General features: G+C 46.9%; 1 protein-coding gene across 1 annotated transcript in view; it reads left to right on the top strand.

The window, feature by feature from the left end:
• The window catches only part of AVEN (apoptosis and caspase activation inhibitor), a 1,005,515-nt gene that overhangs the window by 900,617 nt on the left and 77,544 nt on the right, over positions 1-27,354 (top strand). Inside the window, exon 5 of the mRNA XM_086937037.1 lies at positions 19,302-19,668. Within this exon, the coding sequence (XP_086793163.1) occupies positions 19,302-19,668 (367 nt within the window). The remainder of the gene's footprint in view (positions 1-19,301; positions 19,669-27,354) is intronic.

Here is a 27,354-nt window from a genome sequence, read left to right as displayed (position 1 = left end):
GTTACACCTATGCCCTGAGTACCTATGGTACACTTCTACAGAGGCTGACAAGGTGAACCAATTCCCAATTGTGGATGTACCTGGAGTACATGGTGAATTTAGAGAGAGTGCATCTGGGCTGTGGGTCTGATTAGCCGGCCCACAGCCACATCTAAGTCGAAAACCAGTAAAGCAAAAGCAAAAAGTGGGGGTGACCATAGGATGCAGACCCTACTCTCCTACAGTTAGTGCATACTTCGGCTGATAGACCACACCCCACTGGGATCACTGGATGCTGTCTCTGGTTCCCACAGTACCAAAAGGACTCACTGATGAAAGGTCGTCTAGACACCTGATGTCCACAGTATGACTTGTTCGATGCAGCAGTGACCTTGAGGCCCCCCTTAATGATATATAAACAGTTGATCCTTGGAGTCCGCCATGAGATCTTGATCTATTGTCAGATTTGCAAAGTCCTCCTGTAACTGGTGTTGAGAACATAAAAAGGGCAAGACATTGTTTTCCTACCATTGCTTTAGTCTAACTTAGGCACGATCCTATAATACATTTATTTTTGGAATGCATTTGAGAACTCCCCTCCACTAGGATCCTACCTTTTACTTTGAATGCTTGCTTTTATTCCCTGATTTAATGGTTTTGAAGCCTGCAATGCGGCAGAGGAGGCAACCAACCTTTTTTTAATTTCAAAGTATTTTATTAAATTTTTATACATAGTTATCATCACATTACCATTATAGGGTAACAACCCAAACTGGCTGTCCTTGTCAAGGATACAGGTGAGTGGTATATATGTTTGGCTGTCCCCTTTTCCACTGTCTTGCTAGAAGAATAAGAGTGGGTGAAAAGGAGAAAGATAGAGAGTAAAAGAGAGAAAGGAGGAGATAGTATGCGGAGTGTTGGGTCAGCAGATGGGAGTAAGTTCTTTCTTTCAGCTTGAGAAATGAGGTAGCCGAGGTCATCTTTCTCAGGCCAGGCCTCTTCTCGCTGACATGGGCTGCTGGCCTCAGTGGCGAGGCCTCATGTCTCTCAGAAAGTATGAGGATGCTGACAAGTGTAGTTGTGCGTGGGTGGCCTTCTGCAGGAAATGATGTCCACAGACCTTGATGCCCAGGCCCTGGAAAGTTGTTATTAATTCTGGATGTCTTCTGTCAGGTAGGAAGACGCGGCTGTAGCGGTCCCCTGTCAGCAGCAAGCCAAATCAAGACTTGAGGGGCCTGGCAGCAGGTGGCTTTATAAGGAAGCTGAAATAAGAACAATAGCAGCTGCCGTGCACTGAGAGCGGCTGTAAGATGCTGTCACTCCACGACCATCTCCCACATTCGGTTAGCTGCGAGGAATTGGACTCTGGGGAATAAAACTAAAATAAATATTGCTGGTAAACCTGACGGGTGCGCCCCCTTCTCCCTAAAAGAGGGGCTCTGGGAGCAACTAAAAACTGCCCACGAAGTGTTTTATTTGGTTGCATCACTTGGTTACATCGCACTTTCGGTATCCGAGAAGACTCTACCGGATAGAATGTGCATGCTGATGACATCACTTGCAGAATGTTGTGGAATTTAAATGCATGCTTGTGTATTGTTTAATTATCTTTCTTGGTGTGGCTGTCTTTTAATTACTCAATTTATCATGATCAAATATTATAAGATTCGAAGTTTTCAACCAAAAACTAGAACTGGTAGGAAATGATATATTTTGTCGCGGACCCAAAATCTTAAACTCTTAAGCTAAATATAAATAGGCGGGTGCCCATTCTCGAGGGGGAAGTGGTGCCTCTGTGATGTGTCAGTAACTTCCTCCAAGCACCTGCAGGCCCTACACCTATAGATTGGTTTCCATAAGTTAACTGGATGGATTCCGAGGTCTGCCGAGTTTGAAAGGAGGCCCTTTTCTCCCAACCCACGTAGGTAATTAGTGCATTTAGAAGCCAGGGTTTAAAAACGTATTCGAAAAAAAAACTACGTTCAGGATATTTTTGTTATGTTGATATTCATAAATTCTGCAAGCGTACGTGAGATTCTAGTTCTTTTTCCTATAGATTTTTTTTCTCAATATCATCTCTGTGAATGATCATGCGTGTAATACACCATTGTCCTGGCTAAATTTCCTTCGATTTTTAAATTGTAGAGATTTAAAAATTTGAGCAGCACAATAGATTTCTTTAAAAAACCTCAGTTTATTATGTCATTAAAATGGAAAAAGCAACGTGCATATAGACACTGTCTCTTAGACAGCACATTCAATGCCCAGCAGTTTCAGTGTTTATTTTTCCGCTGTGCTGAATACGACCGTGCTTTATTTTGGATGATTTCTCATATCAATCTTTTTCAATGCTGATATTTTGGCTTTTGTCGGCATCCTAGGACTTTTGTTACCTAATATATATCTATTTCTAGAGATATGAAGTTTATTTTTCTCTTTTTTTCTTTTTAAGAAGAGTGTCCCCCCAGCGGCTTTTTCATCAGCCATGCTGGCCATCTTCAAGTGTCCTTTCTCGGCCAATAAGAAGTCTTGGAAGGAGGAACAAACAGTCGGTCAGCCTCTCAATCCTTTCAAGAGTGTGTTTTAGATGCACATGTGATATAGGAGACTCAGAAACTCAGATTGTTGGCCTATGAGAGAAATGACTGCACTGCTTCATGCTACCATCTCTGCAAAAGGACCAGATGAGGGGAACCTCTGTAGGAGGCCTGGGTGGTCCCTCCATTCCTGGCAGTACATTGATGTCAAGAGCATACTGCTGATCTGTTTGCCATTATTGCACTTTTTTGCCATTACAGATTTTCCAATTTATTCATTCATTTTTTACTGTTGAGGGCTTTGATGTGAAGATGCCCTTTTGCCCCAGTATTGGAACTTTCATAGATTCCCATGCTTTGTATCGTTCCCCGTCGTCGGAATGGGAGTCTCGGTAATAAAAAATACCATAGTAGTAGGTACAAAAGAGAAAAGAAGACCTAGGCCTCATTCCCTTTTGTAGCATATCAGCCTCTTTTTGTAAAAGAGACCAAACTCTAGGCATCAGCCAATCAGAAGAGCCTCACCCTTAGAACCTTCCTGAAGGAACCTCAGAGCCTCAGATTTTCTACCGCACGTTGTGCTAGGGAGTCTCCATTGAGCTCTGCTCTATTTTCACATCGTCGACGAAGAAAGCATCATCGTCGACGGCGGTGGCGACGACGGCAGTGTCGACGACGGTGTCGACGACGGTCATGTCGTCGACGAGTGCATCGACGACGACTATATCTACATCGATGGCGGGCTCGTCGTCGGTGGCGTCGACGACGACATCTGTAATTCCTATATCGTCGACGAGGATTTCTCCGGCGTCGACGGAACAACCAACGATACTGGCTGAGGAGAGACGGGTGATGATTTCTTTGACAAGAATCACGCCTGAGATGATGTCCCCGAGAAGGGTGACCTCTTTACCACCCACTATGTTGTTGGACCAAGAGGACTCTGAGGGAGACGGACAGGATGTTTTTGAATATGCCAATAGCCCATCTCAACTTCTCATCAAGAGTCAGGACACAGATTCAGAGGAGGCATACGAACAAGGTGGAGGCGAATATTAACAGACGGCCCACTCTAGGAACTATGAGCCACAAGACATGGTTTCAGTTCCGACGACATTCCTGCATGACCTGCACAAGATGCTGCAGGACTACAAGTCGAAAGCTGAAAGTCCAGCACCACGTAGGTCTGCTCCGTCGACACCAGTGAGGAACCAATCGTCTGTAGTCCCTCCAGTGCACCCGGTCCAGACTCCTCCTCAACTGCAGCGGCCAGTGCCTCCGGCTACGTCGGAGCCAACCGATGATCCGGATGGGGATCATGATGATGATAATGATGTGTCATCAGATGATAATCAAGACTCAGATCAGGACGGGGATGAATACAATGACTACATCATCCCAGATCAAGCTTCGCCTCATCAGGACTTAGGAGATTCTCCTCCCGCTGACATCGGAAGTTTTCATCAGCTGATGGAACGAGCCGCTGGAAGATTTAAATTGGTAATGCCTGCTCAAACCACGGACTGTTTCTTATACGATTTTAAAGAAACTCACGCAAGACAACAAGGTTGATTCCGATTGTGGAACATTTATGGGAGGAAGGTTTGAAGGCAATGAAAAACCCAGCGACGGTGGTCCCTGTGCTAGCGCGCCTTGATAAAAAGTATAAGGCACCAGAGGATGGACCTTCAGCGCTAACGGGGCATCCCAAGCCTGACTCTGTTATCTCGCAGGCAGCGCAAAGGAAGGCACGGAACCCTTCTGCTCCCTTGACTGCCCCTCCTGACAAGGATGGACGACGGCTTGATAACACGGGCAAGCGGTTTTCGTCGATAGCTAGCCTTCTGGTTCGCGCCGCCAATGCTTAGCAATATTGGGACGATATGATCGCCAGTTATGGTGCGATATAGCTCCATATTTGGAACAACTTCCACCGGAATCAGGGCTGGAAGTGAAGAAAACTTTGCAAGAAGGTGAGGCGGTTTCGATGGAAATAATAGACTGTGCCATGGACATTGCCACGACGTCCTTTCGGGCTTTGGCAGGAGCGGCAGTGTTGAGACGCCAGGGATGGCTAAAGGCGACTTGGTTCAGACCAGAAATCCAAAACAAGGTCCTTGATCTGCCTTTTGATGGCGAGGCCCTCTTCGGTAAGTTGATCGGCGATACTCTTCAGGAGATCAAAAAAGATACGGAAACAGCTAGATCGCTGGGAACCCTCCAGTATCGCAAAACTCCTTTTAGAGGTGCGAGAGGCAGAGGAGGTGGTTACAGAGGTTCCTACCAACAACAGCAGCAGCGATATTCTTCGAACAGCTCTGGATACCAACCAAACCGCCAGTCATACCAACAAAGACAAGGGCAATCTTCAGGTTACTCAAGACCTTACAACAAAGGCAAGCAGGCTGCCCGTGGACGGGACTCGTCCAAACGCCAATAGCGGCCTCCTGGCTCTGCCTACTGTTCCCTCCTCCAAGAAATCATCAGTTGGAGGCAGGGTGTCAAAATTCCTTGAGAACTGGTCCCAAATTACATCGGACCGTTGGGTGCTCAACATCATAAGACGAGGACATACTTTGGAATTTATGGAAGTCCCTCCACCCAGACCCCCGGCAGCCATTCCATCATAGCATCTGCGTCTCCTAAGACTCGAAGTACAACAAATTCTCCGCAAAGGGGCGATAGAGCCGGTCCCCTCCAACCAACAGGGCCATGGGTTCTATTCCAGGTTCTTCCTGGTGAGAAAGACGCTGGAAAAATGGCGCCCCATCCTGGACCTCAGGGAGCTAAATGCCTATCTCATCTCCCTGTCCTTCCGGATGGTGTCCGTACAGGACGTTTTGAAGATGGTCAGCCCGGGGGATTTCATGGCCACGCTCGATCTGGAGGACGCGTACTTCCATGTCCCGATTCACCCAGCACACAGAAGGTTCCTACGCTTCACAGTAGCCAAGAGCCATTTTCAATTCAGAGTTCTGCCGTTCGGCCTTCGCTCTGCCCCAAGGATTTTTACAAAGGTGCTGGCACCTGTGGCAGCATTTCTGCGAAAGAACCACTTCCAGGTCTTCCCTTACCTGGTCGATTGGTTACTAAAGGCCCCGACCAGAGCATTAGCGCAGGACACGGTGCAGGCTTGCACCAATCTGTTCCAAAATCTGGGTCTCACCTTGAACAGAGAGAAATCCACGCTGGTGCCCTCAAGGAGAGCACGGTTCCTGGGAGCAGTGTTGGATTCAAAGCTCTTAAGGGCGTTTCCTACTCGAGAGAGGATACTGAAACTGCAACTATTGGCACAAAGACTTCGAGGAAAAAAAGTGTCTTTCTGTACGCAGCTACAAGTCGCTTCTAGGGGTGATGTCATCATGTATTCCCCTGATTCCGCACTGCAGACTGCCGATGCGTCCCCTGCAGGAGCAACTGGACCTCCAATGGCAGCAAGTACACGGATCGTTCGACGACAAAGTGATTGTCACTCGAGAGATGAAAGAGGCAGTACTTTGGTGGTCGCATCAGGACAATTTATGCCAAGGTCTATCCTTCGCAAACGTTCCATCACCTCACATACTGACAACGGATGCGTCATTGGAGGGATGGGGAGCAGTGATGCAGGATCTGCAGATCAGCGGCCTTTGGTCTCCGCACGACCAAAAGCTACACATCAACCTATTGGAGCTGAGGGCGATCAGGCTAGAGCTTCAAGCCTTTCTTCCGCGACTCCAGGGCTCACAGGTGCTAGTCAGGACAGACAAAACCACGGCTATGCATTATGTGAACAAGGAAGGAGGTACGAGGTCACTCCTCTTGTCGCGAGAGGCTCAACAGATTCTGGAATGGACAATTCTTCACGGAATTTCTCTAAAGGCGGAGCACTTACCAGGAGCGCTAAACGAGGGCACCGACAGACTGAGCAGACTCACCTCAGTCAGTCACGAGTGGGAGCTGAAACAACAGGTTCTGGATCGGCTCTTTCAAACATGGGGCACACCAGAGATGGACCTGTTTGCGACGCCAACCAACAAGAAGTGCCGAGCCTACGCCAGCAGGTTCCACCATCAGGGCTCATTGGGCAATGCCCTCTCAATACCCTGGACGGGGAGATTTCTTTATGCGTTTCCACCAATTCCCCTGATTCCACGCCTCATCAGGAAAATGAAGACGGAACCATGCAAGTTGATCCTTATCGCCCCGGCATGGCCGAGACAGTTTTGGTACACCGAGCTCCATCTGCTATCGCTAGTTCCTCCAATATGGCTGGAGGATGTTCCGGATCTCCTGACAATGTACGAAGGACAGGTTTGGCACCCAGACCCAAGGTCGTTACACCTGACTGCATGGCTCCTGACCAGCGAGAATACATGAGTGTCCCTCTTTCCAAGGAGATCAAAACCATCCTTTCCCAGGCAAGGGCGCCTTCAACAAACAAAACATACAGACTGAAATGGAAGAGATTCTGTATTTGGTGTAAGAAAGAAAAGGTTGATCCGTTCACCTCAAAACCTCATCAACTCCTGCCTTACCTACTCTCGCTAGCTAAGTCTAATCTGTCCCATTCTACAATCAAAGTCCACTTGGCGGCAATTTCAAGATTCAGAAGATCTGATTCTGGTCCTTCGTTGTGGTCGTCAAGAATTGTCAAGCAATTCCTCAAAGGCCTGTTCAGGGTCTATCCGCCAGTGAGATCTCCTCCTCCGACGTGGCATTTAAACTTAGTCCTGGCTCAACTAATGAAGGGGCCTTTTGAGCCGATTCACCGCTCAGACCTGAAATACTTGTCATGGAAGTTAGCTTTGCTCTTGGCCCTCACCTCGGCAAGGCGAGTGGGGGAGTTGCAGGCCCTTACTATCCAAGAACCGTTTTTGCAGTTCAAAAAGAACACAGTCATCTTGCGGATGAACCGAAGGTTCATCCCCAAAGTTCCTACAGACTTTCACCTAAATGAGCCAGTGATTCTAAAGACATTTTTTCCTAACCCAGTCACTCCTGCGGAAAAAACATTGCGCACTCTGGATTTACAACGATGTCTCAAATTCTACATAGACAGGACCAAGGACTTTAGAAAGCCTTCGCAGTTGTTCATTGCCTTCGGCGGTCCGAACAAAGGTCTTCCTCTGTCCAAACAGAGGATTTCTAGATGGATCTCGAGTGCTATTCTGCATTGCCACAAGATAGCAGGAAAACCTCTAGTGGGCAGGATCCGTGCTCACTCAACGAGATCAGTGGCATCTTCTACAGCCCTCTTTGCGGGGGTGCATATCAAAGACATTTGCAGGGCTGCTACCTGGAGCAGCGTGCACACGTTCACTAAGAGTCATTGCAGCAGGATGATGCGGCAGTGGGCCAGGCTGTCCTGAGAAACCTCTTCAAGTGATTGGTGAGCTTTCCTTTCTATCCCACCTTCCATGGGTAACACATTTTGTACTTTCATTTCTAATGTTATAATGTACTTCTTTACAAAATGTGTTTATAGTGTTTACTACTTGCTATTCTGATACAAAGCATGGGAATCTATGAAAGTTCCAATATTGGGGCAAGAAAACAAGTTACTTACCTGTAACTTTGGTTCCCCAGTATTGGTAACTTTCATAGATTCCCATGCGCCCACCCACCTCCCCGGGGAAAGCTCAGCCTTCAGCAAGTATGGTGTTTAGCACACAACGGCTACGAAAATCTGAGGCTCTGAGGTTCCTTCAGGAAGGTTCTAAGGGTGAGGCTCTTCTGATTGGCTGATGCCTAGAGTTTGGTCTCTTTTACAAAAAGAGGCTGATATGCTACAAAAGGGAATGAGGCCTAGGACTTATTTTCTCTTTTGTACCTACTACTATGGTATTTTTTATTACCGAGACTCCCATTCCGACAACGGGGAATGATACAAAGCATGGGAATCTATGAAAGTTACCAATACTGGGGAACCAAAGTTACAGGTAAGTAACTTGTTTTCTTCCTGTGCAGTAGAGGACAGATTCAGCATGAAGACCTCATCAAAAGAAATTGGTTGCCGCCTCTTCATCAGGACACATTGAATGTCCAGTACAGGCCTCATTTGTCGACACAGTCACTCTGGCACCTCTGGAAGACGCCCCGCCTCTTGCACCTCAGTTGTAGCGTCACAGCCTGTAGGAGTCTCTCCATTCCCGCCAGGACAGGCCAAGCCTGGAGCTCTACAGCCTCAGGAAGGTTGGCTTTCTAGAGGCTGATGTCAAGACAAATGTTATCATCGCGATTGCCAAAGCGCCAGGTGACTCTCGAGTAGTTGGCATGGAGTGCCCTCCAGCATGTGATTGCAGGCAAGCCAGTATGTCAAGCACTCTTTCAGATGGGGAGCATGCTCCCCTCAGTGGCCAGAGATCAGACCATTCAAGGTCTCTGGTTGATGTTGTCTCAGCCCTTGAGGCCCTTGTAAAGCATTGCAAAAGCTTAAAGTACAGACATCTTTAATTTCTGAAACATTACAGTTATTTGAATTGGCAAAACATTTGGTACCTGTACTCTGACCTTTTAATGTTAACCGTTGAGGGATTTCTCTTGTCATTTCCTGTCGAATCAAGAAGGAGGGAACGGGAGAAAATCAAGCCCACCGCTGAGACCCCTTTAGTCGTGTGTGAGATTCCACCAGAAGATTAATCGACAGTTTCTGCTCTTCTCAAAATATTGATTACTCTTATTCTCCTCCACCAGACAAGCATGTGGATTATTTGGGCAAATAGGGCGACAAATTCTTGAGCTCTGCTGGGCTGCTTATCACCATATTGTTTTGCTCTCGGTGAAGCTGATTTGATATCAATGGCTTTGGAACCAACAAATGTTGGGGAGCATTTAAAAAAGGGGATGATTGTTTCAGTTCAGATAAGTTCCAAATATGTTTCAACAGAGCTATCCACTAATGACTGTGTCCTTGGTGTGCCCTTTAGACATTGCTCATGTTTGAGACTCACTTTTAATCTGAATGGCAGGCAGAAAATTCAGGAGCTTCCTTTTAATTGGAATACTCTCTCAGATCCTATTCAGATGAAGAGATTTGGAAGATAAGGACGGGAGATTAATTTTTAAGGTCAAGTGGCTTAGAACATATAAATACATTTCCCAGAGTGAAACTGAAAACCTGTGGAAGATGCTTCAAACAGTAATTCATGTACCTGAATGACAGAGGTAAAGGCTGTAGCAGCATGTTTACCACTAACTGCTGCAAAAACAGAGGAAACCAGCAGCCTTCAGCAGTGTTTAGAAAGGTCCCAGCAACTAGCAGGCAGTGAGGCGCCCTATAACTCTGTCTCCTCTGCTCAGTATCTCCCTGTGGGAAGAATGTATCGCACCATCTCCAGGCGTGATCAACTATAGCAAAAGATAAATGGTTTATGAATATGGTAGAGAATGATTGGGAATGAAGATTTCAGAGTTCCCTTAGAGCTTTAAAGCGTAAAGCCCTAGACCAGGTGGTTTAGAAAGAGACCGTGGAAGGATCTGAGAAGACAAATGAATATTAGGTTACAGTTAGTTACCCTCGGTAAGGTTCTCTAGCTGGGAAAAGCTCCAGGGTGGAGATTGATGTTGGCGACGCCAGAAGAGGCTCCAGAGGTGGGATGAACTCTGAAGATGAAGAACCTACCAGAGGCAGACTATGCTGAGGTGACTTACTCTTCAATTTTGATCTACGTCTTGGCAACTCTATCCACTTCTTTTTCTTGTGCTTTATTTTTTTCTCTTGAAGCATTCAATAATAGAAGCAAGCAAAAGTGTGACCTAGATCTTGACCAAGAATGATGTTGAGCCCGACGCTCATCCCTGATCTGTCATGAGCAGCTTGATCACACGCTCCTTATTGGCCCTAGGAGGCACGCTGCGGGAACGAGAATCATGCCTGGAGCCCAGGCACCCCAGACTGCCGGTCTGTGATGAACCCTGACATTTTGGGGGCGACCCTACACCACCAAATGGCACGGGAAAGCTATATGTAAATGTAAATGTAAATGTGGGTGTACTTATATAGCGCAACCTGTCACCCAAAGGGCATCCTGGCGCTTGCTTAGGGAACCCGTCCTGGTATTCCCCTGTGAGAGGCCCCGGCAGGGTGTCCACAGGGTGAAAGCCAGGCATCCCGCCGCGAGGGGCCGTCGTGGAGATTAAGCAAGCTATTGCCCATAGTTGCAGAGTGAGACCCCGTGAGTCGAGTAGGCACCGGAGCGAGAATTGTCGAGGCCGTGGAATTTTTGAGCCCGAGACCCGCTGAGGCGGGAATCGAACCCTGGTCCACGGTCGATCCCAGCTTCCGGGTCTGCCGCCTCTAACCACTGAGCCACACTTCTCCTCCATATGAGAAGTTTCCAGACAAATTCTGGCTCCAGGGATATTCAACAGGTGAAGAATCTATTCTAGAGGTGAGCGGTCTGCAGGTAGACGTATCCATCAGAAATTCCTTTTACTTTTGACTTGAAAAGAAAGACTCAATTATTGGATTTCTTTTTTAGACCTTAATTGTGCAATCAAATGAGGCCAAATGGAAATTTCACAATGCTTGTGATCTCCCATATCTACCCCAAATTGTGGAAGGTAGGAGCGTTAAACGCGATCGATGCACACGTCCAAATAGCAGTTATCGGAGTAAGTTCCTGAATGCTTGTACTTTAACAATTGGTTGAGAAAGGAAATTTCTCATTACAAAAAAAGCTGCAAGACTATAGACAACTGACTACATTCTCTGCAGTCCTGATGAAAATTCAAAAGGCACACTTGGTGAGATCATTCAATATTCATGCGTAGTTCTGAACACAAGGGTGACATAAGAGCATCTCTTAAAGGACCAAAGTGTACATTTTGGGACAGTTCTCCACTCTTCTGGACTCCTAATATCTTGTATATTCATCCTCCTGAATGTGAGGCTCCATAGGAGACCTTCAGCCGAGCCTAGAAGATCAACGAGCAGGAGATTCCCAGGAAAAATTGACCCGACTGTCCTCGGCTTTTTAGATGATATCTTGATTTCCCTAGAAAGAAGGGATGGGCAGAATGCCCCGAAGTTAATTGTTTCAGACTTTTAAATCAAAGGTTGGGGTGTAAGTGAAGTGATCTAATAAACCACAGTTGGGTCACATAAGTGGATTGGAATAAACTGTTTAGTTAATTTGACCACCAAAGCTCCCTCTCATTCAAAGAGGCAGAACTACAACAATATGTTGCAGTGAGCACCAGGTAGGGTGTATGTCAGAGCACCGCTACTCGTTTAGAATTGAATGCCAGTTTTTCTTAATTGTTTTTGAAGTTGCCGAAAAAGCAGTTGTGTATGGGGGTAACAGGACTGTGTTTTAGAAAAACTCACTTCGAAGGAGCATAGCGGCACAGTGTCATGTCCCCGGATTTGACATCTGTCATCCAGGAGGGGGAATCTGCATCGTGTTTAAAAACAGTTTGAAATGTAAAACCGATGAACTACCAATACCGGCTTGGGAAGCAATGTCTTTTTCATTGGAATTCTAACATAACTTCACTTTATTGGGTGCCATGATATATTGCCCATTAGGTTATGCTGAAAATTGATGTACTTTGCGCCACGACCTTCTTGCTCCACTGATGCTTAGATCCTCTAATTTCATATTATTAGGTGATTTGAACATTCATTTTGAGGAAAGGTTATGTGGTCCTGGCCGCTCTTTAATTTAGGTCCTCAGAGCTCCGAGTCTGAATCTAATGAACTCGGCACCCACACACCAAGTAGGACATCTTTTGGATCCGATTTTTGTCAATATAAAATCTCCGGAGTTGGCTTCTTCTACTGTGCCATTAGTATGGTCAGACCACTAAGTGGTACTATTTGTGGTCGGTTTTTGTCAGATCTTGTCCAGAGCCGCACATCAAAGCTAGGGAATGATCGCGACTAGACATTCCAGGCCTTAATAATCAACTGAGAAACACACTGCCTAGATCAAACCAAAGGGTTGAGCTAGACCAGCTGAGGACAGATATCTGGCTGAGGGATGCTCTGGATATAGTTCTGCCAGATAAAGTTAGTCACCCAGGCAGATCCCACCCTCCAGCACCTTGGTTCACAGAGGCTTTACGGGTGGAGGTGGCTGGGTGCAAAGGAGAGATTTTGGAGACTTGCCTATGATGAGGATAGTAAGCTCATATACAAAACTGCCTTAAGAAACTATCAGGGTCTTTGTAGGGCGGCAAGAGTCACTTTTAATGCGGACCAAATTGCATCTCTGCCAAAAACTCTTTTTAGAGTGGTGAAAGAACATTCTGATCTAAATAAGACCTCAACACCCCAGCCTTGCCTCAGTCTGAGGAACTGCCATGTTTATTTGTTAAAAAGGTGTCCAATATCCAGGTTTCTTTTAAGACAGGAGAGAAGAGTGTCAGTGTGATAAGTACTCCAGAAGGACCTTCTGTTACTGAGGACTGGACTGGTCTAATCTCGGTACAAGTCAGGCCTAAATTGAATTGCTAGGAGATTCTGGATCTGCCTTTGTTCTTGTCAATATTGACTTCCAATAAGGTCTGGTTCTCCTGGAGAACCTCTCCCTCTGACCAAGCTTAGCTTCCTAGATCTGGATAGTTCAAGCGGGACTCCTTAGCACGTCCCTAATGCAAGGGAAGATTCCACAGGCATGGAAACATGCCCTGGTGCAGCCTCACTTGAAAAAACGGAATCTAGACCCTGATAATTGGTCTAATTATAGACCAGTCTCAATGCTTCCCATCATAGCGAAATTAACCACATGGATGCTGCACATATTCCTCTGCTGTGCTGGACCTTAATGTAAATGGGTGTGGTCATGACGAGCTCAGCTCGTCATGAGCACACGAGCCGTGAGCATCGAAGGGGTTAATGGAGAAACATGTCAATAGGCAACTCTCCAATTTTGTGGAGTCACAAGATTATCTCCAGCCCTCTCAATCGGGGTTTAGGATGATACACCGCTTTAAATCTGCCCTGCTAGGAGTCACGGAACATCTTAGACATCTCCTGGATGCGGGGCAAGACTGCTGTGTTAATCCTACTTGATCTTAGCGCGGCCTCAATACTGTGTCTCGTGTCACTCTCGTAGAGAGATTAGCTGAGATAGACATTCAGCAAACGGTCCTGGCTTGGATGACATCCTTCCTAAAAGACCGGTCTTTTTAGGTGATTTCTGCCAAAACTTCCTCTGAGCTGCATGCTATTACTTCAGGAGTTCTCAAGGATCCTTCCTAAGTCCAGCACTACTTAACATCTATGTGCACCCTTTAACGGACTTGGTAGAAATTTGTGGTCTTACGTTATTCTCATATGCAAATGACACTCAAATCATCATCTCCTTGTCATCTGCTCAGCACCACAACTCGGAGGCCTTGAACTCATGTTTGAGCATGGTCGCAGAGAGGATGAGCAACTACTCTGCAAAATTGAACGAAGACAAGACCTAGGTATTGGTTTTTGGAAAGAATCCATCCCTGTGGGGTCCCCAACACTGGCCAAAAATGTTAGGCCCTCTTCCGGATCCAGCCCCTTGGTCAAAAACCTGGGATCTCTACTGGACGATAAGCGGCCTATGAAACCTCCAGTGATGAAGGTGAACTCCACCTGCTTTGCCGTTCCGAAATGGTTGCAGAAGATCATCTGTTTACTTCCATTTCTCATCTGGTTACTTCCATTTCCTGCTCAACGGACGGTTGTGCAGCACTTATCATGTCAAGATTTGATTACGGCAAAGTGCTGTATCTGGGAGTGGACAATTTCTCCATTAGACGGTTGCAAGTGGTCCAAAATTCGGCGGCGAGGATGCTTTATACATTTAAGAAACAGACATTGGCAGTGGGTCTACTACGGGAGCTACATTGGCTCTCAGTAGAGAAACAAATACATTTTAAAACCTTGTGCTATGTGTACAAAGCAAGGTTAGGGTTTGGTCCACGTTATCTGCAGGAATTCGTAAAATCGCACCAGCATCGCCACCTCCTTCGTCGGTCCAGTGGACTATCCCTGTGTGCTATCCAGATAGTGGAACGTTCATGCATGGGAGGATGGTTATTAAGGCTCCAAGCTAGGGAATGCCCTCCCACAACAGCCAAGAAGGTGTCCCTCCCTGACAATTTTTCAAAGACAGCTGAAGACCCAGCTGTTCTGAGTTAACTAGTACTGACATCCCTTGACGTGATGTTTAGCACCGGTAAACCCCAAGTGGGTAGCTGAGCGCTGTACAAATCTTCATATTAATAATAATAGTAATATGTTTTCTGCACGGAAAAAAGAGATATGAAATCAAGTCCTCTTTCAAAGGAGGCCCAACGAGGATTTAAGTTGTCATCTGCCTTGAGCCTTCCAGATGTTCCACCAACCACGACTTCAGAATACTAATGGACAAAAAGGAGGAAAAAACATCTTTAAACCGCAAATTATTTGAATATACTGCAAAGGCTGAATGAAGTAAGCAAGAAAGCCCAACTAGATCTTGGTTCCAAAATCGAGTTTGAATTTTACAAAGATGTTGATGACATTAACTTGTCTGGAACGGTTTGGAAAGGCAAACATTTCTGAGTTGCTTGAGTTGAACGATGCAACTTTTAGTAAACACTGAGATTTGGGTCGCCACTGACGTTCTGCATCCACGAGGAATCCTAAGTTCCGGACCAGAGAAATTGGTTCTGATCAAGAATCCATAGAGGTTGGCCAGATACCTGTGTCCCATGTAAGCAGAGTCCAGCTAGTTTCAGAAGAGATTGGGATTCAGGAACGTGTTGCTCTGGCACCAAAGAATAGTGTCAGAGTCGATGAATTGTTTGCCAGAGATAGTGCTGTTAGTTCTTTAAGCCCAAGAAGGATTTGTGAATCTTTAGCATACAGCCGGTGCAGATGTATGGAGCAACTGATCAAAATGGCAGACTGAGTACTTGAATAAAGGAAGCAAGTGAGTAGAGCCTTGTAAACCTCTCCAACACACAGGCTTAGTAGATTGCTTAAAGGGAGTGAATTCGAAGTGGATCCAGAGAAGGTGCTTTTCAGATTTGGAGAAATGTAGTTAATAATGTCCTTATGCAAGTAAGGCAATGCCAATTCTTCGGTTTCACATTCTCAACTAGAGTGCTGGTAGACAGATTTTCATTCGAAATAGATCCCAAATTGTTCACCTTGGTTTCATAGATTGTTGCCCTTTGAAGATGGCGGGCATAGTCAAAGACTCGAAACAATTTTGTAGCCTTATGCTTAGACTAAACAAGGGGCCCTCCGTCATATGCTTAGGACAGCTAGCCTCCATTCAAGTCAATGTCTTTCAAATGATCACCCAAGGGGTCAAGGTTTACGTGTTGGAGTCTGATTAATAACACCATTTGGATGTCATCTATATGTGATGGAATGGCTTATGGTGAGTACAGGTGACACAGAGGCCTCATATAGATGTTAAGGGTGAGCACAGTAGAACCTTGTTGTGCCCAATGTGTCAAAAACTCGCCCACATCTGTCCAAAGGGAATCTTTGATGGTCATAGTAATCAGACCTTTTCTTGCTTGTTTTTTTTCTTTCTGGGTCTGAATTTTCCAAGCGAGAGGTATCTTCACATATTCAATATCAATAGAGACCTGAAATGCTTCTTAAATAAGTGATAGAAGGTAGTTAGTGGGTTGGCATCTTTAAAGCAATCGTTCAGCACATGAGTGGCGGAAAGCTTTCAACTAAGTTAGTAGCCACATAGATAGTGGAAACCCGTGGATCTTTCTACAAGAGGAGCTGCAGCTCGTGCGGTCCAGAATGAAATGGTCCAATCACTGAGACTTGCAGGGCGGCCATTTGCAACGTAATCTAGACATTTGCCAAACATTTTAGTGGGTCGTGGTTCTCTGCACAACTCGTTGGCCTAGTGGGATTTGTACTATTTTTTCTTCTATTCTACTGATTTCCTCACCTTTAGATCTGAGAAATTCGGATGCTACTCTCTTCAAATGTCCATGAATTTCAAACAAAATCCCATAATGTATGTCGGTGTTAATTTTAGTATCTAATAAAATGTGCTTTAAAAAAAATCACATAATGAAGAAGGAAAGTTACTTAGAGTCAGAGTTCTGCATAATGTGCATTGCATTTATTTATTTATTGAGTTTTTTTAAAAGCAAACTTTACACTTGGGTTTTAGAGCACTTTACAAAGTTTGAACAGTCATCTTTTTACAAGGAATACACAAGAAAACATAGTAGGCATACAGGGTAGTAACATAAGGTGGAATAGATGATCAGTACTTTCCAGAGGCACACAATCTTGGTTTTTCAGTAGTTGGAGAAATATATGTTCAGGTATTACCAGAGGTAATGATGCTCGGGCTTTTTGGTGGTTGGTGCGAAAGTGCACAAAAGTAAGTCCGTTATTTTAGGAGGGTGGATTCAGGTATTTGTTGAGAAGAAATAGCTACATCCTGTGCGTTTTCATTAACAATCTACTCTCTTCCACGTTAAATGTGGAGACATCCTGAAATATTAGTAATTATATCGGTAAGCAGAATTTCTTATGCTGACTGACAACTGCTATGGATTCTGGGACAATCCATAATGCGGATAATTTAAAGAAGCAGTGTCAACATCTTTCTCTAAGAGGAATGCACAATGTTAATGCTTTGCTTTTTAAAGACTTTAAAGGTGGCATCCATCCAAAAATATTTCGTAGTGTGTGTTTTGATTTCTGAAATTGCGCCACCTGCTTCCCTGTTAGTTTTCGATCATTGTCAAAAATAATCACCTCAAATATGAAAATGTGCCTGGCTCTGGATCCTACATATAAATGGTTATTTTGTAATGTTTAGGGATTAAAATAAGATGGTGTATCCGTGACAGACAACTAAGATTACCAATAAAGTAACATTTTCTTTAAAAAAAAATGCTTGTTTTATTTTTTATTTTAACCCATATTACCATAAAGAAACTGAAATTGCTTAAATGGGCAATGAAGGGCAGGCCTGTGCAGCCTGTGGATGGGAGATAAGGATTCGGCACGGTGCCCTGTAGTCATCGAGTGCTTTGTCAATGAAGTCCCTGGAGGAAATGTTCACTCTCTTGGTTGAAATGAATATGCGGTCAGTGGCAATGCAGGATGTCACTGTGGCAATGCAGGATGTCACTGTGGCAATGCAGGATGTCACTGTGGCAATGCAGGATGTCACTGTGGCAGTGCAGGATGTCACTGTGGCAGTGCAGGATGTCACTGTGGCAATGCAGGATGTCACTGTGGCAATACAGGATGTCACTGTGGCAATGCAGGATGTCACTGTGGCAATGCAGGATGTCACTGTGGCAATGCAGGATGTCACTGTGGCAATTCAGGATGTCACTGTGGCAATGCAGGATGTCACTGTGGCAGTGCAGGATGTCACTGTGGCAATGCAGGATGTCACTGTGGCAATGCAGGATGTCACTGTGGCAATGCAGGATGTCACTGTGGCAATACAGGATGTCATTGTGGCAATGCAGGATGTCATTGTGGCAATTCAGGATGTCACTGTGGCAATGCAGGATGTCACTGGCAATGCAGGATGTCATTGTGGCAATGCAGGATGTCACTGTGGCAATGCAGGATGTCACTGTGGCAATGCAGGCTCTTCCCTGTGAATAGCAACGCGGGCGGTCACTGTGGCTATTCAACCTCTTGCTTTGAAAATCACGTCTCTTCCTGCTGCTGAGTGATCTGTCCTTGTGGTAATACAGTACGTGGTCGAGTGGCCTCTTCTCTACTGCCTGTGACAGTAGAATCTATCGTCTCTTGCCATGGGGACATAATGCGCTGTCGCTACCGCGTAGACTCTCCTGTCAGCCACGGCTCTTCCCATGTAAACATAGGCTCTCTTCTTAAGAATACAGCTGTGTCTTCCGAATGTAGGTGGTCATCGCAGGGTAGGAGTACACACCTGGTGATACTCGTTCTGCTGCAGCATTCTTGAGGCAGCGCCTTGAGACCCTCATGGGTGATTTGCCTTGCTTTATACATTTTGATTCATTGATGATTGAGGTGCAGTGATGACTCTATTGGTGAGCCCCCCTGTTCTCTTGTCTCCCTCTGTTTCCCACCTGTAGTATCATGCTGTTGACAGTAATTTCTCAAAGGTCCTCCATTGGTTAAGGGTAGATTCCACCTTTCTGATGAATACTTTGTTGCCACAGGTAAGGGTGGGCGGAATTTGCGTAATCGCGTTAACGCAAATCTCTGCGAAACGGTAAAAAATCTCTGCAAACACGCAGAATTGCTTGTTCGCGATGCTTTTTTACTGTTCGCAATCTGTTTGTGTGCTCGGGGGAAATATCTCGCGAACACGCATTAAGAAGGCGAACAAGCACAAAATTTCGCGAAGCCGCAGAACGCACAATTTTGGGCAATTTCGCGTTCTCCGCGGAACGCAAAATTACCCAAATATCGCAAATTCCGCAAACAGAACGGAATTTACCACCCAGGCCTAGCCACAGGCAGAATTCCATGGTACCTAGTAGTCTTTCTTTTATGTCTTCAAGTAAAAGAACTTCCTAGTATGTTAATTGCTGTATGCACTGTGGTTTTGCTAAGCTAAGGAGCCCAATGTGCTGAAAAAACAGCATGCAAGTTGAAAACACGAATTCCTTTGTAATGTTACATAAATACCAAATCAAATATGTTCTTTGGCTTTTTGTATCCGACTGTGTTCCTCTTTGTGTATGTATGTTGGTGTGTGCACCATGTTTGTCTCGATCCTGGGGTTCTGAGTTTTTATTGTCAACCATGTGTAAATTACTTGTTGTTAAGAATAGTTTGCTAACTTAAACTGTAAACCAATCCTACCAAAGCTTCTGTTTCAATCTTAGGAGGAAACACCTTTGGAGCTCCCTCAAATGAAACCAAAAGTGATTGAAGACAGCAATTCTACTCTTCCAAAGTTTGGAATTCCACTATATGCAGGAGCAAAGCTTCTACCATCCAACCCTGTCAAAGATGCAGATACAGACATCAGGCCTTCAGGTAGAAAGGAAGAACCGATGGAGTCATCGGAAGCTCAGCATGAAAAATCATCCTCACCGCCACAAGAAGCTGAAATCTTAGAGAAAGAGCTTGATTTGCTGCTTAGTTTAGAAGAGCATGTGACTGATGCAAAGGCGACCACCTGTAAACCAGTGCACGACACCCTCGCACCTGAGTTAATGTTAACAATGGATTCGGGCTGCAATGAAGAAGGTAAGCCACCGATTTCTCTTTTGGTGATTCTAATTCCTTTTGTTTGTGTTGTTTCCACTTGTAGCTGCTACATCAATTCTTTTATAGCATTAGAAAAAGTCTTCATATCATGAGTGGGCCTGCGAACTATAGTTGTCAGTACATGAATTGAGCAAAGTAACTTGCAAGACGCACCACCCAGCAGGGCTGATGCCAGCTGGCACAGGTTGATGGTTCCCTGTGGCCTGAAAGTCCAATGTGGCCTAGAGAATCTTTCTTTACTCATATGTACATCAAAGTCCTTTTCAAGGTGTTCAGTGTGGACGAGGAATGGCTCTGAAATAAGATTTTGAAGGTTGTGCATTATACCAACCTGTTCCACCCCCAGCAAGGTGTGCTCTTCAACTAGGAAGTTAGGCAGTCCTTAGATGGCCATGGTCCATTCGACTCCTTTTTAGGTCTCGCCTGTCGATGCGCATGCGCATCGAGCAAGGCGAGAGTATTGCGAGTTATCCACTCTTTATCTACACTGCAAGGAATCGTGGCGATTCCTTGCAGTGCCCGTGACTTTTAAGGTCAATGCGCATGCGCATTAAGCTTATGCGCATGCGCATTGACCTTAAAAGTCACGGGCGCGTGCATGTCCGTCGTGTTTTACCCGCTCCGCCCCCTCCCGCCGTGTCGCATTTCTCCTCCCCCCTCCCCTCGCGCCGTGTCGCATTTCTCCTCCCCCCTCCCCTCTCTTCCCTCGGTCTTGCTTGTTCTTATTGCCAATTTCATCGGCTCCGTTGCTCACGGAGATGCCCTTCAAGACTGAGTCTCCTTTCTGCTGTAACCAATTTACGGAATCCCCAATTAGTTTTCCAACACCCGCACTACTCGCCACATTCGTCTGATTTCCCCATTTTCAGAAATGTATTAGGCTGGCAACTTAATCACTGGCCCAGATACCCTGCCTACGACACTGCTAGTTGCAATCTAAAGTCGTGACCGTTCCCCTCTTCCAACCAACTCCATTCTCCTGCAGCGTTGCAGTCCATTCGACTATATGCTACTCAGTGAAGACTCAGAGCTACTTTACTTTTCACTGAACAACCGCAGCTCGCGCATATTTTCAATGTGGGGCCTCCTCCCACCACCCTCACCCTCCGGCGGCCTATAATTTTCCTATTAGTGACTCGCTGACCCACTCACTGGCCCTGCCAGTTTTCCAATTTGCTTCCCTGACACATTATGTCCTTTTCGAGCTTCGGTCCACGGGTGTCACACTCACACATGTCCGCACTTGACTCTCACGGGGTTCTCGAAGACCTCCAGGCAGACTGGGCACGTGAACCGGGAAAGTGGGTCGACAGGTAACGAGCCAAATGCACCTTCCTGCTGCTGTCTGCCTAACTCCATCGCCATCATCATACACTTCCGCAAAAACCGCTGACGTCTACGGTGACAACCCGAAGTCCCGCCCACTTTCCACGCCTAAAACCCAATCGCTGCACTGCGCATCCTGTGCTGCGTGACGTCACAACCAGGAACTTAGAGTGGGTACTGGCGGGGTGGGCCTGGCATAAAAAGCATACAGGTTGAGCTCACCCCTTCAGTTTACCGACTGTTGCCACGCTGATGATAATGGCCACATGATGACGCTCACGTAACCATCTGGACCAAACAAAAACCAACGCGGAAAAGGGAGTCTCTCAATGACAGTCCACAGCCGTTCATTTGTTCCGGCAGCTTTCTTCTCAGGAGTCGTCTTGTAAAAATGCTCCAGGTGAATAGATTGTTGGAAGGATCGTTAAACGGAATGTCCTCTATTTGTGTGTGAGGAATGAATGATTTACTGTTACCCCTCACCCTCAATCCCTCACCCACACTCACCCACACTCACCCTCACCCACCCTCACTCACCCTCACTCACCCTCACTCACCCTCACTCACCCTCACCCTCACCCTCAACCCCTCACTCACCCTCACTCACCCTCACTCACCCTCACTCACCCTCACTCACCCTCACTCACCCTCACCCACCCTCAACCCCTCACCACCCTCAACCCCTCACCCTCACTCACCCTCAACCCCTCATCACCCTCACTCACCCTCAACCCCTCACTCACCCTCACTCACCCTCAACCCCTCACTCACCCTCACTCACCCTCAACCCCTCACTCACCCTCACTCACCCTCACTCACCCTCACTCACCCTCACCCTCACTCACCCTCACCCTCAACCCCTCACTCACCCTCACTCACCCTCACCCTCACTCACCCTCAACCCCTCACCCTCACCCACCCTCAACCCCTCACCCACCCTCAACCCCTCACCCTCACTCACCCTCAACCCCTCACTCACCCTCACTCACCCTCAACCCCTCACTCACCCTCACTCACCCTCAACCCCTCACCCTCACTCACCCTCAACCCCTCACTCACCCTCACTCACCCTCAACCCCTCACTCACCCTCACTCACCCTCAACCCCTCACCCACCCTCAACCCCTCACCCTCACTCACCCTCAACCCCTCACTCACCCTCACTCACCCTCAACCCCTCACTCACCCTCACTCACCCTCAACCCCTCACTCACCCTCACTCACCCTCAACCCCTCACTCACCCTCACTCACCCTCACTCACCCTCACTCACCCTCAACCCCTCACCCACCCTCAACCCCTCACCCTCACTCACCCTCAACCCCTCACTCACCCTCACTCACCCTCAACCCCTCACTCACCCTCACTCACCCTCAACCCCTCACTCACCCTCACTCACCCTCAACCCCTCACTCACCCTCACTCACCCTCACTCACCCTCACCCTCACTCACCCTCACCCTCAACCCCTCACTCACCCTCACCCTCACTCACCCTCAACCCCTCACCCACCCTCAACCCCTCACCCACCCTCAACCCCTCACCCTCACTCACCCTCAACCCCTCACTCACCCTCACTCACCCTCAACCCCTCACTCACCCTCACTCACCCTCAACCCCTCACCCACCCTCAACCCCTCACCCTCACTCACCCTCAACCCCTCACTCACCCTCAACCCCTCACTCACCCTCACTCACCCTCACCCTCACTCACCCTCACCCTCAACCCCTCACTCACCCTCACTCACCCTCACTCACCCTCAACCCCTCACCCTCACCCACCCTCAACCCCTCACCCACCCTCAACCCCTCACCCACCCTCAACCCCTCACTCACCCTCACTCACCCTCAACTCCTCACTCACCCTCACTCACCCTCAACCCCTCACTCACCCTCAACCCCTCACTCACCCTCACCCTCAACCCCTCAGCCTCACCCTCACTCACCCTCAACCCCTCACCCTCACTCACCCTCACTCACCCTCAACCTCATGCTAAAGATTTACAAAAAAAACAATGAACAATTCTAAAAGCACTAACTCTAATGCTGCGAGACCTATTGCATTTCTAATGCTTGTTGTTGGTTTGATCCTCTATATATTTATTACTCCCTCAGCAAGCTCTAATCTTCCTGTTCTCGCATCCAATGGCACTGTGGCTGCTCACTCAACATTGGAACTTTCCTACAAGAGGCAGATTTCCAGACAAGAACAGGCACCAGTGCCCATGATTCTAAGCGGCCCGGGAGCTGGTCATCTTTGTTTTATGCCTTATTCACGCATATTTAATTATATTCACCGTAAAAACACATTTTGTGGTTCTTTGTTCCACTTAAGAACGTTGTTGCACGTCTTACATCTAAACTTATTGTGTTACAGACGTCATAGCAGAGCTCTCTTCCAGACATCATCACAGGATTGTGGAAGAGGTGTGGCGCAGCGGCCAGGGCGACTGACGCTGGACGCTAGGGATCATGGTTCGATCCCCGGCTCCGGTGGCAGGGGTCTGCCCAGCACCATGTGACTCTGGGTAATAGCTCACTTAATCTTCCCGACGGCCCCCAGCGCCTTGACACCTTCGGGTAATTGTTTGCGCTTTACAAATTCTGGACATTTACATTTACATCTACCCTGACCTCCCAAGTTATCCATTAAGTCCCTTTAGAGGGCTCAAAACTCGGCTGCACCTTGCTCTTGTCAATCGGTGATGCCACACATCACTTTGCTGTTCCACTCACTACATTGGCTCCCATTGACCTGAAGAATTCCGGTTAAGTTCCGGTGTCTTGTAAAAAAAGAGCTTCCCCAAAATCATTGCATGTCTGTTCTCTGAGAGGTTTACATACAGTGTCCTCTCTGTTCCTGGTCTTCATGAGGCTTTCTCATGCCTTGGATTTCCCTCCCATTATTCTTTCTCCACAGAAAGGCATTGCTATCACCCCAAAACATTCCTCCTCTTCTGCTGTTTCATCTGCATCTTGTTCATGCAGTTGATGTCCGACCTGCCCTCATAAATCTGAGACAGATGCCCGTTGTGACTGGGGAGAGTAGAGGGAACTGGAACCAAGGCATTTTGAGATAGATGTTGGATACATTTGTTACAGAGCCGCAGTGGCGGCTGGCAGTATTGAATATGGTGAGGCGTGATGCCAAAAAAACTCACCATATATGTTGCATCACACTTGCTGGCCCCTGTCTCTCCTTGGCCCCTGTCTCTCTCCTAGTGTATCTCTCCTCGGCAGGATCGGGATCCTGGAGCCCACGAGCAGGAAAGGGAATGACCTCTTCCTGCTCGTGGAATGCAAATCCAACCAATCCTGGAGCTGCTTTCATGCTGTTTTCAGCATGAGCAGCTCCAGGATTAGTTGGAGCAGGCTAACCCAGCGCTCATTTTGAGGCTGGAGGCCTTTGGATTGCTGGGTCGCCATTGCACATGTCGGATAGGACGACTGTAGACAGTCGACCAATCTAACATGCGCACTGTTGACCAGTGCAGTCATCCTGCATTTGCAGGATTCAGCCCTGCTCTCACACTGTACACAGCGCGAGTGGTGACAAAATATAATGGCATTTTAGTTATTTAAGTTTGCCTGCTGCACTCGCAGCAGACAGGGCGACGCCCCTCTGCCATTTAGGAGGAGCTGCCCCTGCTGAGCAGTGAATAGAAACCCATGACTGCTTCTTCTGAAGCGCTTCATGTGCAATGATATAGTGCAAATATATCATTTATAATATACGTTTCTTTATTTGGAGCCTCTGGAAAAGTTTATGGAGGTGGCTAATTAGACCACAGTGCCACACACAAATAGCACTCCTGTTTCCACATATATCCTTGAGTCTCTATTTCCTTAGCCACTGAAGTAAATCCAAGGACCCACAATAATATATATGCCTGCCTACCACAAAGATGTGAACGTTGGCTGCTTCATTCTAAAGCGATATGAATGGTCAATACTCCCTGCTATCTGTAACTCTTCTATATAGCACTGATTTCCTCTTGATAGAGCTTAAAAGACTGGACACTTGCTGTCAAATTTTACCGAAGGATGTTTCTAACTAGTGGAAGTGAGTACACAAAGCCTTTGACTCCTGTTGATATCCCACGTCTGATGCTTTGTCCCACCATCAGTCACTCAGAAGCCTTTTTGCTTGTTAAGAGCTACAGGGAGAGTATGGTGTGCAAACTGCTGAAAGGAAAAGTGTTCTGCCTTTTTGATCCTTGAGAGGAGAGGTAGCAAGGGAAGTGTCAGTATTGTACCAAAAGGTAAGGAATGCGTACCAGCTCACTGCCACTAAGGCAAATGTCAAACTATGCACATGACATGGGGTTCATTAGGAAAAATGCTGAAGCCATGCCTGGTAAATTTAAGCTGAATTGATATAAATGATAAATGGGCATAGCGCTTGCTCAAGTGTGTAGACAGCTCTGGTGTTTCTGGCACTGCGGCAAGAGTAAAGGCACAGCTAACTACTTTAATGTAAATTTCTTAAGTAAAAAAACTGTCCCTGAGTTTGAACAGCAAGGATAAATTCTAGTTTAAAATTTCCCTGATCCATTTTCGCAAGTATCAGACTGAAAGGAATTCTGTCAGAATGGCGGCTCTTCTATCCTGATTGAGAAAAATGATTTTTCAAAGGCGATCCATGTCTGAAATTTCTCTAAGCTGAAAAGCTGATATCACAAATACTTTCTACACAGTCCTACTTAGAAGTCTAGCTATTCTCTGCAATCTGGACTTAAAATTGAAGAGATGTGCAAACATAATGTCAGGTTTTCATTATTTTCATGTTCCTGGAGTCAGAGTGGAACTACTATTACTTTTCAGAGAACACACACAGTTCTTTTTCATATTTACAAAAGAGGATTAAAATCCTTCCTTTTTACTGACATGTCCTAGCACCTGTCGGAATCTTTGCATGCTAGAGATTGTTGAAGGGTCCTGCTCATCAATACCTATTCATTCCACCTTGTCCATGTGTAATACTGTGTTTCTAATGATAGTCAAAGTTCACATCCAAACTGACATTCACGTAAATTAAATTTGAGGATCCCGGCACTAGAATCACATTATAAATTCTAGCCTGCAGCCCCATCATTGACTCGCAAATGTTTCTCTAATGCCTACAGCTGAAGCTACCTATCTTGATGTAAAATGTCCTTATTTGAATGTCTAGCCAGTGCAAGCTGTCTTGTAGGTGAAAACATCTCCAGCCTTAAGGATATTTGCCTTGGAATGCAGTCTTAAGGACTGTCCGTGAACTTGGAAACCCATCGTTCTTGTCAGCGTAAGATATTCTACAGTGTTTTATCCAATCTTTCATTCAAGTTAGTCTCTCTTTGAAAGAACCTTCCTTCTTGATTGCTGTACATATTTACTTTTGCATCTGGGTGGTGGTGGTAGTGTCGTTCTCCGTGGCTTCCTGAAGAAATATTATCACATCACCCCCATCCTGATGGAGCTCCATTGACTCCCCTTGCCGGCCAGCACCATCTTCAAAACCAGTTGCATCATTTACAAAACTATCACGACCAGCACCCTCTCCTATCTTGCAGACAAATTTACAATCTTTGCTAGTTGTTGGTACCCCGCAGCCAGGTCACCCTAAGACTGCAGACTGAAAAATTGTAAACAAAAACATAAGGCAGCTGGCCTTTTCTATCTATTCATCTAGGATCTGGAACAACATCCGTGTTTCTGTAAGGTATACCCCAATTTAGGAAAGCATTTTGGGGGGCACTAGAGGGCGCACGGCAAGATGGCCCCACTGCTGTGAAGCTCTGCCTGACCAAGCTAATATCCGCCTAAAATCTGCTGCATCTACTGACCTCTGCACCTGTTGTCAGAAGGGAAAGCCGTCTTGTTGCCAGTAGAACCGATACACCCTGTTTGCGGCTATCCAGGGCCCCAGCAGCCGGCCTAACGCACATCACTGCACCGGCCAGGAGACTGTGTGAAATGGTGGTCCTTGGGTGGTAGTGGGCCCCTCTGCCTGCCCGGAGCCCACTTGCACTGGTTCACGAGGTGCCTGCACCCCCCCCTGGGGGCCAAGACCTGTGGAGCCTCGGAAGGGTGAGATTTAACTAGGGGATCCCTGCTGGGTGTTCGCTGAGGGCGCCGCGCGGGACCCGCAGGCTGGAAGGGAGATACTCGGCTGGAGTGTGACGGCGGGCGGAAGGCCGTGAGGGGAAGAATCGGCCACCTGGGGCCTTTGCTGCGGAGTCCCTGAGAGTCGCTGAGTTGCTGCTGGCGCCCCCTTGTTCCTGCCGGTGCCAGTAGCGGGTGAGACCGGGCCTAGCGCTGGGCTGAGAGCTGCGGCTGGTGCGGGCGGGCGCAGCGCTGTAG

This window comes from Lissotriton vulgaris, chromosome 9, assembly GCF_964263255.1.
Source record: "Lissotriton vulgaris chromosome 9, aLisVul1.2, whole genome shotgun sequence".
Classification (NCBI taxonomy): domain Eukaryota; kingdom Metazoa; phylum Chordata; class Amphibia; order Caudata; family Salamandridae; genus Lissotriton; species Lissotriton vulgaris.
This window is presented reverse-complemented; position numbering and strand designations above follow the sequence as displayed.